The sequence below is a fragment of the Nannobrachium achirus genome, assembly GCF_963921795.1.
Source record: "Nannobrachium achirus genome assembly, chromosome: 12".
NCBI classification, from domain to species: domain Eukaryota; kingdom Metazoa; phylum Chordata; class Actinopteri; order Myctophiformes; family Myctophidae; genus Nannobrachium; species Nannobrachium achirus.
The window spans coordinates 10,866,526-10,886,167 of NC_137832.1; the positions used below are offsets into that span (position 1 = coordinate 10,866,526).

The window sequence follows — 19,642 nt, forward strand, 5'->3', positions numbered from 1 at the left end:
TGATGTAGCCTCAAGGTTGAAGCAGTACAATAACACCAATTAAATATCACATGGGTCAATGCCTTGCTAAATCTGCTCTTCTGATTAAATTGTTTATTCAACGAGATTGTCAAAGTAATACGTTTGCAGATGCCCCCTTTCCTTGTAATGATGTCATAATAGAACTAGAAAATATTCTTCCTTCGAAACAAGTGTGGGCTCGCTTCAAGCCAAAAAACAATGGCTATAAAAGTACAAAATGTGAAGATCGCAGGCAAGCTCTCTTTGATTTTACTGACGCAATCGGACGCTGCATGCATGATTTGAGGCATTTTGTTCCAAAAATGTGTTATGATAAAGTTGACCCGCTGGTGGCGCTATAACAGGCCAAAGTGAGAAGGGTGGCATCTGTTCCTTATAGTGGGACTGTGCTTTGCAAAATTTCATGCACATCGCAGGCTGTGTTCATGATTTGAGGTGTTTTTTGCCACTTTATCGCTGCTTGCAGCTATATTTATTATTATTAATATTATTAAAATAAATTGTGCACTTCATAGGCATGTTAGATAAAGGTCCTTAGATTGTGTGTAGAATGTTTCATGCAAATTGCAAAAAAATCCCAGAATAAAAACGGGTTTCAGCGTTTTACAAACTGCTCAAAATTATATAGCGCCCCCCTTTGGCCATTTGGGGTAAGATTGGTTTCAGTGATTTTTGAACTAACCCTCTACACTATTTCGTCATGAAACTGTGACTTTGCGTGTATGTTTTAGAGGCAGAAGAATAATTTGCATAAAACTGCATTATTCATTGAATTATTAAAAAAGAATGTTTCAATTTAAAAAAAAATCCGATCAGACAGATCTTTAGATATCGGTCCAAAGTTCATGTAAAAAAAGTTCAGTGCACGTGACGCAAAGATCCCAGGATAAAATTGTGTTTAAGCATTTTACAAACTGCTCAAACTGGCGGAAAATCTAAGGGCGGAGCTTACTTAACAAAGGCATAAATGTCTTCCACTTGAGTCAAGGCACGCATGTAAGCAAGTTGCATGTCTTCAAACGAAACGAGGCATGACTTTTGCCTGTTTAAAGTTTGAATTTTCAAACGCCTCGTATAGCGCCCCCCCCCCCCCCCCCCCTTTGGCCGATGGGAATAAGATTGGTTTCAGTGATATTTGGACTAACCCTCTACATCTTTGCCAAATGCCATGAACGTGTGACTTTGTATGTATGATTTAGAGGCAGAAGAATAATTTGCATAAAACTGCAATATTCATTGAATTATTAAAAAAATAATGTTTCACTTTAAAAGAAATCCGACCAGACAGTTTGACCGTATTGGTCCAAAGTTCATGTGAAAAAAGTTATGTGCGCTTGACGCAAAAATCCCAGGAGTAGATAGATTTTTACTGTTTTTCATATAATTCAAAATGGTGGGAGATCTAAAGGTCAGAGGTCAAAAGTCAGAGTGTCAAAGTTGTTCGGCATGAGGAGACGCATATGTGTGTCCTGTACGTCAAACAGAGCATGAGCTATACCTGTTCAAAGTTTGCACTTTCGAAGGCTTCCTACAGCGCCACCATTTGGCCGATTGCTGTAAAAAGTAATAGCACACGTCGCCACAGTTAGCTGAACACATTGTTGTTTTTATTTTCATTTTCTGTCTAAGTATGTAGGAGTAGAAAGGTGCCAAAGTTTTGAGGAGAACTTGATATGACTGGTATGACTGCCTGCCTGATAGTTGCCTGCCAACAACCCACGACTCTCGAATGGTAAATTGCTTTTCTACCACTTCTACCATATAAATGAAAGAAAACACAGTTGTAACTTGCAAGGTTATTTAGTTATACAACTGCAACACAACAGTGGGCGGGGTCCATGAGCCAACTCAAGGTTGTTGACTGATTGATTTACCACTGTTTTTAGCCAATCAGAATCCAGTATCTGAACATGTGACCACAAAAAGTGGTAGAAATATATATATTTTTATTTATTTATTTATCACTCAAGTTCAGTAGTTGTGCCATGTTTTGATTCCCTGTTGGACTTTGCCTCCCCCCTCACCCACTAATAGGCAGGTAGGTAAGCTGTATACAGAGTCTAGTTGGTCAGGAACATGTCACTGTATTGAAAGACTATAAGGTCAAGGCCAAGAGCTTATTTGAAGTTGCCCATGGTGTGGATTGGTGCTGGAGTCGTTTTGGACATCCATGCATCCATCCATCCATCCATCCATGCATCCATGCATCCATGCATCCATGCATCCATCCATCCATCCATCCATCCATCTTCAACCGCTTAGAATCAGGTCGGGTGGTGACAGTTCCAACAGAGATTTCTAGTCTTCCCTCTCCTGAGCCACATTATCCACTTCCTCCGGGGGATCCCAAGGCGTTCACAGGCCAGAGTGGAAATGTAATCCCTCCATCTGTTCCTTGGTCTGCCAGGATGCTTCTCGCCCTTAGGGTGTCTTACTGGTATATGTGGGTGTCAAGAGTACCGTCCTAGAAACATAATTATACGGAGTATACAAATGTACTAATTTCACATTTTCATGAAGGAAGAAATGAAAACATTTACATGCAGCCACCGCTGGAAACCTATGAAGTAAGTATCCATATGAATAGAGTAGCCTGGGCTTGTTACTAGGCCTGGGGCGGTATCGACATTTTGTTACCGCGATTACCGTCTTCCCATTTACCGACGGTACTGCGGTAATTACCGCACCCCCGTATCTATTAATTAAGGTTCGGCGATAAGCCAAAATATTGCAATCATCTTCCCTAAAGTCGCCTCTCCACAGTGGAGAGGCGACACAGCCTGACCGCCCGAGTTATACTTCTCCGTACAGCACAGCGGGTATGGCTTTGAAAGGAGCAGATCTACAAGCTCACAACACATTGCATCCGCGACGCGTTCTGAGCTTTTAGATCTGCACTGTCGGGTTACCATAGTAACGTAGGCTAGCTAGTAGGCTTTTCAGACACAAACAGCTGTGTGAACAAACCAGAAGAGGACGGGTAGTCAGATCGTGTACAGTGATTCTGTAAACTCACGTCACGTCTCAACTCTCAAATCCCAGTGATTGAGTGCTGCTATATACAGGTTTTAGTTACAAGACTTGACAGAAAAGGTTATAAAATCTCCGACGCGCCGCCGAACGGGCACAACGTGCGACGCGATGGAAAAAGTAAAATAGTTTCATTTTCGTTTTAGTCCACGCGGCCCGCGCTCCGCCAGTAATCCGTATGAATAAAAAAAGATATGCCACAACACAAGGTATGTATTAACATCCTTGTGTCGTGTGGATTACAAAGAAAGTTTACGCTGCTCTGTACTCCTCTACGCAGGCAGCAGCAGTGACTGTCTGTGTCTCTGAGAGTGAGAGTGACGTATGTGGCTTCCAAACTGTGGTACACGGCCCAGAGCAGAGCGGCATGGAGCGCATGCGGTCCTCGCTTCTCCCCTGTTTTAAAACTCGCTTGTTTTCCAATAAAAAATAGACTTTTTTTTGTCTTTTTTTACCGCGGTAAGCACACTGACACCGCGGTAGACCTCGGTTTACCGCGGTACGGCGGTACGGCGGTTACCGTGTCCAACCCTACTTGTTACTGCACCCCACTCACTGGTAAACCTGGTAAACGTGTTATGCAAATAGCCATTTCATTAGATAGGTTAAATGGCACGTTGTCACTCAAATCTATGGGGACGCATTCTAGCATGCAAAGCGCAAGCACTGTTCCGTGCCGTCTTTGCGCGTGCATGTGGGAAAGACGCGGCGTCCGGTCACGTCTGGCCTCGAAAGCGCTACTACACACACACACACACACACACACACACACACACACACACACACACACACACACACAACATTATTATTTGATATAAAGGCACTGCTAATGTCAATGTTAAGCCCTACCTCTACTTGTGCTTGCATGGGGTCCGCTCAATATCCCGACGGGCCGCTGTTCCGACTAGCGTCGGCAAGTTAGTTACTCGTCACGGTTACTGAGGTTAAGGTTAGGGTTAGAGTTAGGGTTAGTTTTATATGCTGCCATTTAACAATACCTTCGTACTCTTTAACTGCCATTCGTCTCCATAGACTTCCATGTAATTCATAGTGCACGGATCATGCACACCCATGCCTAGATAATGCACCACGTGTGTCCACATTGCTCACAGCTTTCAAACAAAAAAATCCGAATGGAAATCCGTTCAGGCATTCATGAGATAGCAGCCATTATGTTTTACACTGTTGTGAGCTTGGAGGTCTGCTACCTGAGTTGTATGGGGGTTGTATGGGGGTTAACCCTTAAGTGCTGTTCGGGTCATTTTGACCCGTTTTACATTTTCATTTGGAAAAAAAAGGTAGAAGTTAAAAATGTTTCCACCTGAAACTCACTGGCCTTAAAGATTCTTCTGAGATGAACATGTAAAAAAAATATTTTTGCACTACACCCATGCTACACCCCCCTCATATTTTTTGAACCTTAAGTGCTGTTCGGGTCATTTTGACCCGGACGCACAGAAATACACAGTATTATGCCAAAACACAGACACACAGTCACCCCCACTTCTAACACCCCCCTTCCGAAGCCCCATTCCGAACCCTCCCACCTTCCTATAAGCATGAGCAATATTGCCCAGTATTAAATGAAGTAGTTTTTTTACATGGATTTCAGCTAAATCAGTAAAAACGCCTAGCTCTTTCAGTGTTTAATGTGATATAGCAAAGCAGAAATGCAAACATTTACCAAATATATCATATGAATTGTTTGGTATTGAGTCAAAGTCAATGTATCATGATGATTTGTTAAGTTAAAATTTATATTAGTGTTGTTTTTTTTAAACCAAATATCCACCGGGTCAAAATGACCCGAACAGAACGAAGGTGTAGTGAATCTGAACAGAACTTAAGGGTTAAACAAGCAATTTCGCGATCGCTATCATGCCTACTAACGTTTTTGGGGTCCAAAAATTTTTTTTTGAAAAAAAAAAATAAAAAATAAAAAAGTGTTTTTTTTTTTTTTTTTTTTTATTCACGGGATTCACGGGCGTGGCAGGGTGGTACAACGGGATTTTTAAGGGATTCACGTTTTTGGCAGTTAATGAGTTAATACCGGCCCGTCGGCACACTGATGCGGTCCCCTTGTGCTTCTGCCCAGGTGGGTGTTGTGAAAGATTACGTAATGCTATAAGGTGGCACACAGGGGATGGCACAGCACTATAAAACTTAACAACTGGACAATGGATTTTAGAGAGGGGGGAAGGTGTCAGACAGAGGAGGACAGTCATGAGGGCTTCTCTAGTTGTATACCTTTTTTCATACTTGATATTGTTCTCTTCCTTCTCTCCTGTGTCTTCCTCATCTTCCTGTGAGTTACAGAAACGGTTTCATCTCAACAGAATGTACAAGGCTGGAGACCTGGTTCTGGGAGGCTTGTTGCCGATCCACTTCACCTCCGTGTTCCCCGAGCTGACCTTCACCTCCAGGCAGCAGGAGCCCACTTGCTATGGGTGAGTATTTTTACACCCATTTTGTTTCTTTTTATGTCACTACATAGTAGTGTATCGCAGTACAACACAGTTCCTATCAAAGAATAATTATTCATTTGTCTAAAACACCCCTGGGCGAAAAGGAGCAGGAAGAAAAAACTAAACTAAAACAAAAACATTAATACCTGCCCCCTAATTTAACTTAAAATAAATACACTTGATGATCGGTGCATTTAACTTAGACTAAAATACAAATGTAAACAAAACAAAAACAAACAGCTATCAACAAATGGACAATTTATCAAAATAAATAAAAAAGTAGGAATAAAATAACTTCAAAGTCAAATCCATATTGACTAATTATTTAATTTGTATACATTCCACATTTTGACTACTATAAACTTTAGCACACATCTGCTTGTGTGTGGTCCATGCAAACTGATATCACAAACACAATTGCAAGCAGGAGAGCAGTTGTAGTTTGCTACTGTTAAATATACCAGGATTAGTTGATGCTGCATATTTCTATTTCTACAAATACATCTTCCTTCCTTCCTCTAAAACAGCACTGAAAAGCCACTTTAGAGGTGGCTGCTACTCGAAACTGGTAAAAGAAAACAAAGCCTCTATCCTTACCTGCCCCTGACCTTTATATTGTAAATACAATTTATTTTGCATTGTGTGACTGTATTTGTTTGTTTGTTTGTTGGTTTGTTTATTAATTTATTTATTTATGTAACTTTTTTTCTTTATGAATACATTAAAATGTTGTCCATTCTGTTTTTATTCCAGACAGGCAGTTATAACTTATGCAATTGGGATGGTTGTATTTTGTCTCATGCCCTTCTATTGAGATATTTAGATCTTGTCAAAGCTCATGTCTCACCACAGGATCTGACATGAATTTTGACCTGATGGTCAAGATTAAGTTTATCCCCAGAGCAAGCAGGCCGGCTTTATTGGCTGGGGGAAAAAGAAAAGAAAAAAAAAAAAGTGTATTTTCAAAAATAGCAGATCTAAGTTCACAAAGTGTTGATGCTTAGCTCGTAGATCGTCTATTTTTGATGTGTGGCACTGTTGTATACACTGTAATACACTTGGAGAGGCTGCGTTGCCACAGACAGGACAGTTTTGCAACATACGAATACATCTGGGGTCCTATTACGGGTCATCTCGACTCTCTACACTGACTTTAACCAAGTTTGTGCTATATATATTGTATAACTTTTATACCTCTATAGGCTATGACCATTCCATACTTCAAGTGGCTGTCCCAAGTTTTTTTTATATAAATTAAGACTTTTGTACCTTTTGTATGATGGGTTACCACGCTCGTTTATATTGTCTCCAGTCTGGTGTGTATTGTCTTGTTATGTCTTGTTGTTGTATTGTCTTTTATAAAATCAAATAAAAATTAATAAAAAAAAGACGTTAATTTATGAAAAGAAAAATGATAAAAACTAAAGAAAACAATGTTTATGCACCGACAACAACGATATTCAAGGTTACAGTGTATTTTATGTTGTGCTATAGTTTTTTCCTTAAAGGCTTCAGGACGGCCCAGACCATGGCTTTCGCCATCGATGAGATCAATAGAAACCCCAGCCTGCTGCCCAATGTGACTCTAGGATACAGCATCTATGACACCTGCCTCACGCTCGGAGTTGGGTTCCGTGTAGCAATGTCACTGATCAGTGGGAGAGAACAGCACTTTACACTGGATGAGAGCTGTGTCGGCTCCCCCCCTCCAGTGATCGGAACTGTGGGTCCTTCCACCTCAAAGAGTTCTATAGCACTCTCTAAAATATTAGGTTTGTACAGAGTGCCCATGGTAAGCTTTCCTACTTGAATCCCCCCTTTTATGACGACCTGTTTTATATGTCTGCTGTCAAGTGATGTAAAGTAATTAAGTGCATTTACTCAAGTACTTTACTTTAATTTTGAGGTATTTTGTTTACTTCACTACATCTCATAGGCAAACATTGTTCTTTTACTCCATTATAATTATTCCGACCGTTAGGTCGCAGGTTACTATGAAACGCTCCACCGGCTGTCTGTCTGACTAAAGGAAGCAGTTGTCTACTCCCATGACCCATGGACAATCAGATTAAATATTTTAATTGACTGACAGCCATTATATATATATATATATATATATATATATATATATATATATATATATATATATATATATATATATATATATATATGTGTGTGTATATGTATATATATATATATATATATATATATATATATATATATATATATATATATATAATAGGGCTGGGATGCGATTATATAATAGGGCTGGGATGCGATTAAAAAATGTAATCTAATTAATTACAGGCTCTGTGATTAATTAATCGCAATTAATCGCATTTTAATCGCACATCGATATTTGACCTGAGAAGCATTTTTAAAACACATTTTGTTGTACGAGTGAATCAGCGAGTGAGTTTTTTAAATATAAATTTCACATCCACTGGGCCAAGCAAAGCGCTCTGATCGGCTACTTCTCCCTTTGCATTTGTTGTCTCTTCTTGGTTGGTGCATCGCTATGATCGGTATGCCCTAAACTGAAGGTTCTGTGGTGCAAAAACTAAGTGCGATTAAAATGTGTTAATTTTTCAGTTAAAGTCCCAGCCTATATATATATATATATATATATATATATATATATATTTTGCGATTCAGGGGTCTGGTGTTGCTATGTTGTGTTTGATTACTACGGTAGTTCGTAGCGCTCCTATTCTGCCTGTTTCTTTATTAGCAAGTAGCACTAGCAAGCAACAGGCTAGCCACTAGCCAGCCACATAACAACACTACGACATCTGCTTTTTATCCAAGGCAATTTCTGGGATGGGTGTTGCCAAAGAGGCAACACCCATCCCAGAAATTGCCTTGGATGAAAGCACTTTCAGACTGAATAATGGAGCAGGGCCGGATCTAGGCACAGGCAAGGGGAGGCAATGCCCCCCTAAATGCCCTGTCTGCCCCACCAAACATGATGGCATGCAAAAATCTAAAATTTAAAAAATATTAAACTATTTGATAAACTGATAAGATATTAGAGAGAGAGAGAGAGAGAGAGAGAGAGAGAGAGAGAGAGAGAGGGATGTAAGACCTGTTGTTTGTATTGTGTGTTATAGGTATACAGTGTGCCAAAATGCTTAGTTTTCTATGCATTTCAGGTGTTTTAGGGGGTTTGTCCCCCATTATCTTCTCCCCTGTGTGTGTGTGTCATTTCTTTTTTTTAACCTATTTTAGTGCTTGCTGCTACATCACAAAATGTTTAGTTTTTTGTTTTTATTGCTTGTTTTCAGGGTCAACTGAGAGATACAGAGAGAGAGAGAGATGCTTATTTCAGTCAACATTGAATCAGTTTATGTTAAAACAACACATTGTGCCCAAATTGCTTTCTGAAATGATTAGAAATTACATGACAAAATATGCATAACACGCAAGATTATATTTTGCCTCTAAAATAATAATAATAATAACAACAATTAATACTTAATGAATATGAAATAAAACAATTGATATTGCAGAACATAATGTCATGTGTCTTTTTCAGATCAGTTATTATGCGGGTTGCTCCTGTCTCAGTGACCTGAATCAGTTCCCATCCTTCTTCAGAACAATCCCAAGTTTTGTCTTCCAGGTGAACTTCTACACATGCATGCACACACGGGAGCGTGTCGCTATTTCTACATGTCATCTTTTCGACAACCAAACCTAACCATAACCCTAACCTCCGTGGGATGAGTAGCGATACCTGCCAAAGCTCCGTTGTCGAAATGATGTTCGAAAAAGTTGTTCGAAAAAGTGAGATTTCCCCAGCACACACGTCACACGTAATGCCCACATAATGCGAATCAATACGTTTAGTCTCGCTAGTTGCTCTACGAGTTAAAATAAAAGATGGACATACCAAATGATTATTATACCAAAATAAACAATTATAAACTGGGGGAATCATTTTGGACAGGAGGTTTCGGCAGAGCAGTGTAAGCAGAGTGGCGACACACTTTAATCTCGCCGCAGACCGGAAGTGGCGTCGCATGCAGCCTGTTCTATTCTTAGCGAGCCTCTGCTGCTCTTCAGCTAGCTTTCCACCCCCATTATTACCGAGGCATTTTCACTTGCTGGTAAGTAGACTAAATCACGTCTTTCCCCCCCTTTTAACGCATTCACAGGCCTCTCCAAGGTAGACAACATTATTAAAAGAGGGAAAAAGACGTGATTTAGTCTACTTACCAGCGAGTAAAAATGCCTCGGTTATAATGGGGGCGGACGGGGCTGAAGAGCAGCAAATGCTTGCTAAGAATGAGAACAGGCTCCAGTAAGCTAGGCTAAGCTAGCTTTCCACCATAGAGTAAATAGGCTTTCCACGCTTACAATGGGAGTCGACGTCATAACTCTCTCTCTCTAGGGGTTTGGGTTCCTGTTGCTGGTTCCGGCCGTCTGATGACTTAATGTTATTTCGTCCAGACCGGATCAGAAACCAGATTATTGATCCCAGGCTATAGGGGAGGATACTCTACCAGCTAATACTAATTTAGTTACAGAAATCTTTCAAAATGTACAAGTAACCTTTGCCACCTTGAGTGGTACAGACATCTGACACCCATGAACTATTTAAATAGGGCCCAGATGAGGTTGGGAACTTTACTGCTGGAGCTGAAGGTCTCTGTTGACAGCATAGAAAAGATCAGATCGTTTCCATTGCAGAATCTGTATAGGAGATTCAGTGATTCGCCACTATGTGAATAATCTTAACGAATAAACGAACATATCTGACATACTCTACTAACGTATCTAATATACGTGTCCTTCCATTCTTCTTCCAAATCAGGTGCAAGCTATACTCCAGATTATGGGGAGGTTTGAGTGGACCTGGTTAGGACTGTTGTTTAGCGATGATGATGGTGGCCGTGATGGTGCCCTGTTACTCCAGTCTGACCTGGACCAGTCTGGTCTGGGTTGTGTGTCTTATGCAGAGGCTTTGCCCTTTGACAATGACCTGGATAAACTCCAGAGAATCGTCACCGTGATGAAGACGTCCACAGCTCGCGTGGTAGTTGCATTTGCATACGGAGACTATCTGATCAACGTCCTGGAGGAGGTGGTAAAGCAGAATGCGACGGGTCTTCAGTGGATCTTACCTGCCACTGCAGCTTGGGCGAGAAACCCTTATTACCAGTCTCCTCACTACCTGCCCTTCCTGACAGGGACCCTGGGTTTGGCCATTCGTCGTGGAGAGATACCAGGTCTCAAGGACATGTTGTTAAAAACACATCCTGACAATGACCCAGACTACAGCCAAGAAGATAACATAGTGTGTAGTTTTGTTTGATTTTGTATTTAAGCTGACATTTCTTAATGACATCTGTTGTTTTATTTATGTTTGAGTCTTTGTTGTGTTTCTTCAGGTGAGGCAGTTTTGGGAGCACACATTTCAGTGTAAATTTGCTCCCCTTCCGTCAGATTGGTTGGAAGCTGGTGGAGGCGTGTGTACTGGACAAGAGGACCTGGCAAAAGCAGATTCTAAACTTTCGGATGTGTCTGACCTCAGAGCAGAGTATAATGTGTACAAGGCAGTGTATGCTCTGGCCCATGCCCTCCATGACATGTTGCAATGTGTGCCAGGAAGAGGGCCTTTCACTGGGCACAGCTGTGCCAGTTTGGAGACAATACAGCCATGGCAGGTGGGTAGGATATTAATTCAGTTTACCTTTCTATTTGTCTTTTTTTTTTTTACATTAATCCTAAAAATGCTCGATAGATAAACCTGCCGTCGCCCCAGCCGTCTCTACTACGGCAGAAGGTCCCTTCCCACGTAACGCCTACTGCCCTACTCCGTCTGCTGCGTGTACGTGTCGCCATGGGAACCAAAGCATTCAGTGAAAGCCAGGGGTGGGAACCCGTCGCCGACGAGGCTTTGCTTAGCCATTTTGATCACTACGGCGATTACGTCATAGCAGCCGTAGTCCGCCTGGCGTTGCCGTCCTGATGATCATCAAGCTTAAACTCGCTAATGCCTCAAATCATGAATGCAGCCATTCCACTCACCTCTATAATGAAACCTACCTGGCCTGGCGGAGACCTGTACTCCGAGGAACACTTTTACCAGTTTGAGGGCCCTATTTTGATTGTCTTAAGTACCAGGTCTTAGGACTTAACTTGGGACCTGGAGGCGTGTCAAATGCTGTTTGGCCAATCAAAACAGCCAAACAACATTGGCCACGCAAGACTATCAAAATCGGTCCCGTCTCTTGCTCTTCATTTATTCACCACCACATTCATCCAGGGGTGTCAATTGGGTATGGCAGGGGTATGCAGCTGCCATACCCTGGGTCCAGGGGGGAAAATAAAAGTTACTTTTAAATATAAATCCGTGGATGTCTCTTTGTCTATTTGTGCTGGTTATTATGTTCTTAAATTACAGTAAAATAACTATAAATGCAGAATTTAACAAAATGGTCACTTTAACAAGGTATTATAATTATATTCTCCACACTTATTCTCTCCATCTTGACAGAATGGTATATTCCCAGGTTCCGCAGGTCAGCTGCACAGGTGCAATGCATTATTGTTAATTGTGGCTCGTTTACTAACATGCCAAGTTTAGCACTTGAATAACCATTCCAGGCTGCCATATCCAGCCTAAGAAACCGCAGAAACGGGGGGAAAATTTAAATGTATAATGCCTGTTGCTAAGGTATGGCATACCTTAGCTTTTTCTGAACTGACGCTACTGCATTCATCACCATTTCTAGCTTGTGTATTACCTGGAGAAGGTCATCTTCACCACGTCATCTGGTGATCATGTATCATTTGATGAGAACGGTGATCCTGGAGAACCAAGCTTCGATATCATGAACTGGGAGTGGCTTCCTGGTGGAAGCTTAAAGGTTCAGCGTGTAGGTGTGGCCAAGAAGTCAGCCTCTGGAGACGAAGAACTCCTCCTTGATGAAGACAGAATCTTCTGGACCTTTGAATCGAAAAAGGTCAATTGCTTTCTAAAATAACTAATGATTATGATGTGAATATAATTGTGTTAGGCTGAAATTGATCGTTGCTTTCCTCTGCAGCCTCCTCGGTCAGTGTGCAGTGAGAGCTGTTCTCCTGGAACCCGTGTGGCCAGAAGGAAAGGAGAACCTGTCTGCTGCTTTGACTGCATTGCTTGTTCTGAGGGTGAGATCAGCAACCAGACAGGTTGGTTTTATGTATTTATTTTATTTTACCATGAAGGTTCATTGAGGCTTTCATTTCTAGTCCAATACAGATTGGTACTGTATGTTTAAAATACTAGTCCATACCTTTGGTTGTTCACACCCAAACTAAATGCAGACGTGAGATGTGGTACTGTCTATGAATTTATACATGTGTGCCGTCCGTTGCTGACATCAAACAGCAACAAACAGAAAAGTAGGCATATACCATTTTCTAAGTCCCTCGTTGCATATGATCGCCAATGCCTGTGTGCTATTTCAGATTGATTGATCAACCCATTGAGGAGACAAATGGATGAGGACAGACAGACATTGTATCTTTAGGATGATATTACTCTGGGCAACTGATTTCCCCCCTTGGGATAATAAAGGTAACTATCTACTTAATGTCTCTTAAACTTCATGTTTTCGTTAGATTCTACAGAGTGCACCAGTTGTCCAGAGGACTCCTGGTCCAGTCCCCAGCGTGACCACTGTGTTCCTAAGAGCGTGGAGTTCCTCTCCTACCACGAAGCCCTGGGCATCACCTTGACAACCATCTCATTGCTAGGGACACTTATCTCTATCATTTTCCTGGGAATCTTCATCTATCATCGAAACACACCCATGGTCCGCGCCAACAACTCAGAACTCAGCTTCCAACTTTTGCTGTCCCTGAAACTGTGTTTCCTGTGTTCTCTTCTGTTCATTGGTCGTCCCAGAATGTGGACCTGCCAGCTGAGACATGCAGTGTTTGGCATCAGCTTTGTGCTTTGTGCCTCTTGTATCCTGGTAAAGACTATGGTGGTGTTGGCCGTGTTCAAGACCTCCAAGCCTGGAGGAGCAGACATTATGAAGTGGTTTGGTGCTGTGCAGCAGAGAGGAACTGTTCTGACTCTTACTTCCATCCAGGGAATAGTATGCATAGTCTGGCTAGTGTCTGCCTCACCAACACCTCATAAAAACACACAATACCACAGTGATAAGGTAGTCTATGAGTGTGATGTGGGATCAACAGTTGGTTTTGCAGTGTTACTGGGTTATATTGGTGTACTGGCACTACTCAGCTTCCTCCTAGCATTCATGGCAAGGAATCTTCCAGACAACTTCAATGAAGCCAAGTTGATCACTTTCAGCATGTTGATCTTCTGTGCCGTGTGGATAGCCTTCATCCCAGCATATATCAGCTCTCCAGGCAAATATGCAGATGTAGTGGAGGTCTTTGCTATTTTAGCATCTAGTTTTGGCCTTTTGTTGGTACTGTTTGGACCAAAGTGTTATATAATGCTTTTGAAACCTGAAAGAAACACTAAAAAGTCTGTCATGGGTCGAGGTGCCACCAAGACATAGAATCAGAAATGTATTTTTATATTTACAATATGTTTGTAATTGGAAACTAAGTCCAGTTGGTGAAAAGTTGTCTGTACTCCTTTAAAGAAAAGTAATTTTAGATCTGTATAAAGAAGAACAATTTTAACTTCATTCTTTGTGGGTCAAAGCGCTCAAATGTACCCCTCAGCTGTATTTCAACATCCTTTTTGAGGCCTCTGGTTTCAATGGGTTAAAGCTTTGTGTGATATTGTCATGGTCAAAATACTTATAAAACAATATTCTCAATATTCTCTAACAAGTGTTCTACTGCTGGCTCAACTCTATAAGTGTCCTTGTTGCTCAACCCTCCCATACCCTTGCTTCCCACTATGGTTGGTTATTCAGTTAATTGTGCTTTCAGTCCAATTACAGTACAGGTTTTTGGCTTGGTGAGTGGTTGAGTCTTAAAACTTGTTAGAGTACTGACAAGTACAGACTATATATATATATATATATATATATATATATATATATATATATATATATATATATATATATATATATATATATACTAGCCCTTACCCGTTCAAATATATGAGCTCCGAAATGATGTGCAGTGTGTGGGTTATGGGATGTGTGCACCCGTTTCGTTTAATGGCTACAGAGATACTGTGTGTCCCGTCCCCCCCGCCCGCCCGCCCGCCCACCCGCCTGCACACACACCCGCCTGCCTGCACACACACACACACACACACACACACACACACACACACACACACACACACACACACACACACACACACACACACACACACAGAGCTGGTTAAACATGTTGCCTCATGCTAGATGCAGAATAGATATGCCTCATGCTAGATGCAGAATAGATAGTAGATACACCATAAAAATGCTAATATACAGCATATGATTTGTGAAAGTGACAAACGGGCTTCACAGTTATGTTAGGTGTGTTCATATGCTAATGGTGATGCGATTTCAGATCAATTGCTCCAGCCACTGAGGAGAAACGTTGTTTCAGACAGACAGACAGACAGACAGACAGACAGACAGACAGACAGACAGACAGACACTCACTCACTCAGACATTCGGAAAATTATATGTTTGATATATATATATATATATATATATATATATATATATATATATATACACACACACACACACAGACTTCTCAAGAGACCACTCAGGAGAGAAAACCAGAGTAAAGCCTAACACATCTTCAACTCACCAGTTGTGTCCCAAATGACTGCCCCTAAGCTGAGTGATGTCATCTGCCAGGCAGCTCCGCACACACACATGCACACACACACGCACACATGCACACACGCACGTAAACAATGTTGTTATTTAACACCTACCCAGGCCTTAGAGGCCATTTAAGAACCACAAGGTTGAAACATACTGTACTGTATACGTACAATAACAGCAATTAAATAACACATGGGTCAATGCCTCGCTTGTATAAGTAGTTCTGCTCAGTGACGGCTCCAGAGAATTGTGACAGGGGGCCTTTTTTTAGAGCGGGGTCTAATGAATTTTGACAACAAACAATAATGAATAATACTAATACGACAAACACGATTCTGTCGCTTAGGGTATTGATAACTGAACAGACCAGATCATTGGCAGATACCAGCTCCAAATCTGTGGACTGTAGGTGATCGGATACGGTTTTTGTGAGGCTCAAGACGCTTTCCAGCATCGTGACATGCAAACAAACTGTATGGTCAGTCTCAGTCAGTTGTCTTTCACATAATTAATTAATTTATTCAAAAAAAAAATCACGATTGTCTTCATGGGGAGGGGGGCTTACGGGGCTTACGGGCTAGACGGCTAGTACTTCACCAGAGGGGCTAAAGCTGTCCCAGGTTCTGATTCAATTGTTTATTAGTCGAGATTGTCAATACCCGATTACAGATTCAGTAGAATAATGTAACTTTATGCAAAAGATTGCCAATTCATTTATTATAAATGAACATGAATGGAAAAGTCCCGGAAAAGATGCGTTGTGATTGGCCAGTAGTTTTTTTGAGTGGCAGCTGGTGGCAGCCTGCCCTCGACACATCCGCTTATCTGCATATCAAGTTGGACGCGTTGCTCCAATCAACTGCATGATCTCAAGAATATAAAACATACCCTTTTGGATGAAAACAGGGTTCCATGGTGTAACGGTTAGCACTCATGACTCCTGCGATCCAAGTTCAAAACTTGGTGGAACCTAAGTTTGAATACTACCTAGAATCTACTATCTCTCACAAATATAGATAGTAGTTCAGTGAAGACTGCTGTAGATTAACAACATTGTAATAAGCGACATCCTGTCCCCTTTGAGTGACATCACAGTTTGTAACCCAACTGACATAGGATGGGTTTCTTCATATTTATTGCTGATAATTAATGTTATTCTTCATGGTTTCATCAAGTTTTTTCTTAAATAGGGACCACCACACCCATATTGAGATCAAAATGGGGCCCTGTGGTGCAATGGTGAGCACTTTGGACTTTGAAACTAGAGATCTGAGTTCAACTCTCGGCAGAACCTTACATTGAGGAGCATGTACCTTGTTACGCTCGAAATCTGATGTCTGGCTTGACTTTGACACAATGCCGTACTTCCAAATGGCATCAGTCCCTGTAAACCACTGTTCACTTGTGAGACTGTAGGATAAATGGCATGTTGGTGGATTTTTCTTCTTTTTTTGTGCTTATAATACATGACAAATATTTGCAACTTTTGGTCCATTCTATTCATGTTACTTTTTTTTCCTACCACTTTTGTCAACTTTAAAAATTATGTTGAGAATATGAAAACATACCCTTTTGGATGAAAACAGGGTTCCATGGTGTAACGGTTAGCACTCAGGATTCTGAATCCTGCGATCTGATTTCAAATCTCGGTGGAACCTACGTTTGAATAATACCTAGAACCTACTATCTCATAGATAGTAGTTCAATGAAAACTGCTGTAGACTAACCACATTGTAATAAGCAACATGCTAACCCCTTTGTGTGTGATCACAGTTTGTAACCTATCTGACATACAATGGGAATGGAAAAGATGTGTTGTGATTGGCAAGTAGTTTTTTTCAGTGGCAGCTGGTGGCAGCCTGCCCTCGACACATCCGCTTTTCTGCCTATCTAGTTGGACGGGTCACTCCAATCAACTGCATGATCTAGAGAATATAAAACATACCCTTTTGGATGAAAACAGGGTTCCACGGTGTAGGACTCAGTACTCTGAACCTGCGATCCGAGTTCAAATCTCGGTGGAACTTAAGTTTGAATACTACCTAGAACCCACTATCTCTCACATATATAGATAGTAGTTCTGCCTAGGCTGGTGGAGACTGCTGTAGATTAACAACATTGTAATAAGCGACATCCTGTCCCCTTTGAGTGACATCACAATTTGTAACCTAACTGACATTGGATGGGTTTCTTCATATTTATTGCTGATAATTAATGTTATTCTTCATGGTTTCATCAAGTTTTTTCTTAAATAGGGACCACCACACCCATATTGAGATCAAAATGGGGCCCTGTGGTGCAATGGTGAGCACTTTGGACTTTGAAACTAGAGATCTGAGTTCAACTCTCGGCAGAACCTTACATTGAGGAGCATGTACCTTGTTACGCTCGAAATCTGATGTCTGGCTTGACTTTGACACAATGCTGTACTTCCAAATGGCATCAGTCCCTGTAAACCACTGTTCACTTGTGAGACTGTAGGATAAATGGCATGTTGGTGGATTTTTCTTCTTTTTTTGTGCTTATAATACATGACAAATATTTGCAACTTTTGGTCCATTCTATTCATGTTACTTTTTTTTCCTACCACTTTTGTCAACTTTAAAAATTATGTCGAGAATATGAAAACATACCCTTTTGGATGAAAACAGGGTTCCATGGTGTAACGGTTAGCACTCAGGATTCTGAATCCTGCGATCTGATTTCAAATCTCGGTGGAACCTACGTTTGAATAATACCTAGAACCTACTATCTCATAGATAGTAGTTCAATGAAAACTGCTGTAGACTAACCACATTGTAATAAGCAACATGCTAACCCCTTTGTGTGTGATCACAGTTTGTAACCTATCTGACATACAATGGGAATGGAAAAGATGTGTTGTGATTGGCAAGTAGTTTTTTTCAGTGGCAGCTGGTGGCAGCCTGCCCTCGACACATCCGCTTTTCTGCCTATCTAGTTGGACAGGTCACTCCAATCAACTGCATGATCTAGAGAATATAAAACATACCCTTTTGGATGAAAACAGGGTTCCACGGTGTAGGACTCAGTACTCTGAACCTGCGATCCGAGTTCAAATCTCGGTGGAACTTAAGTTTGAATACTACCTAGAACCCACTATCTCTCACATATATAGATAGTAGTTCTGCCTAGGCTGGTGGAGACTGCTGTAGATTAACAACATTGTAATAAGCGACATCCTGTCCCCTTTGAGTGACATCACAATTTGTAACCTAACTGACATTGGATGGGTTTCTTCATATTTATTGCTGATAATTAATGTTATTCTTCATGGTTTCATCAACTTTTTTCTTAAAAAGGGACCACACCCATATTGTGATAAAAATGGGGCCCTGTGGTGCAATGGTGAGCACTTTGGACTTTGAATCCAGAGATCCGAGTTCAAGTCTCGGCAGGACCTTACATTGAGGAGCATGTACCTTGTTACGCTCGAAATATGTTGTCTGGCTTGACTTTGACACAATGCCGTACTTCCAAATGGCATCAGTCCCTGTAAACCACTGTTCACTTGTGAGACTGTAGGATAAATGGCATGTTGGTGGATTTTTCTTCTTTTTTTGTGGCTATAATGCATGACAAATATTTGCAACTTTTGGTCCATTCTATTCATGTTACTTTTTTTCCTACCACTTTTGTCAACTTTAAAAATGATGTCGAGAATATGAAAACATACCCTTTTGGATGAAAACAGGGTTCAATGGTGTAACGGTTAGCACTCAGGACTCTGAATCCTGCGATCCGAGTTCAAATCTCGGTGGAACCTACGTTTGAGTAATACCTAGAACCTACTATCTCTAGTTCAGTGAAGACTGCTGTAGATTAACAACATTGTAATAAGCGACATGCTATCCCCTTCGAGTGTGATCAAAGTTTGTAACCTATCTGACATACAATGGGAATGGAAAAGATGCGTTGTGATTGGCAAGTCGTCTTTTTGAGTGGCAGCTGGTGGCAGCCTGCCCTCGACACATCCGCTTTTCTGCCTATCTAGTTGGACTCGTCACTCCAATCAACTGCATGATCTCGAGAATATAAACATACCCTTTTGGATGAAAACAGGGTTCCATGGTGTAACGGTTAGCACTCAGGACTCTGAATCCTGTGATCCGAGTTCAAATCTCGGTGGAACCTAAGTTTGAATACTACCTAGGACCCACTATATCTCACATATATAGATAGTAGTTCCTGTATTTATATTTCGTATTTTGATACATTTTTTGACCCAGTATTTGTATTTTGTATCAAAATACTTTTCAATGTATTTTCGCCCATCTCTGCCCTTTAGGTGACAGTCCCCCTTTAAGTCGTCATTGACCTTTTACTCTGTACTTGTCTGCTCTTTTTCCGCTCTA

General features: G+C 41.1%; 1 protein-coding gene across 1 annotated transcript; it reads left to right on the top strand.

The window, feature by feature from the left end:
- Positions 1–5,388: 5,388 nt before the first annotated feature.
- LOC308294933 (extracellular calcium-sensing receptor-like) lies at positions 5,389–14,041 on the top strand (the record flags this gene model as incomplete). The annotated part of the gene is made up of 8 exons (XM_080737872.1): positions 5,389–5,498; positions 7,011–7,239; positions 9,052–9,138; positions 10,333–10,815; positions 10,910–11,134; positions 12,257–12,487; positions 12,572–12,695; positions 13,128–14,041. The coding sequence occupies 8 exons, from the start codon at positions 5,389–5,391 to the stop codon at positions 14,039–14,041; spliced, it is 2,403 nt and encodes an 800-aa protein (XP_080593998.1).
- Between the last annotated feature and the right edge of the window lie 5,601 nt (positions 14,042–19,642).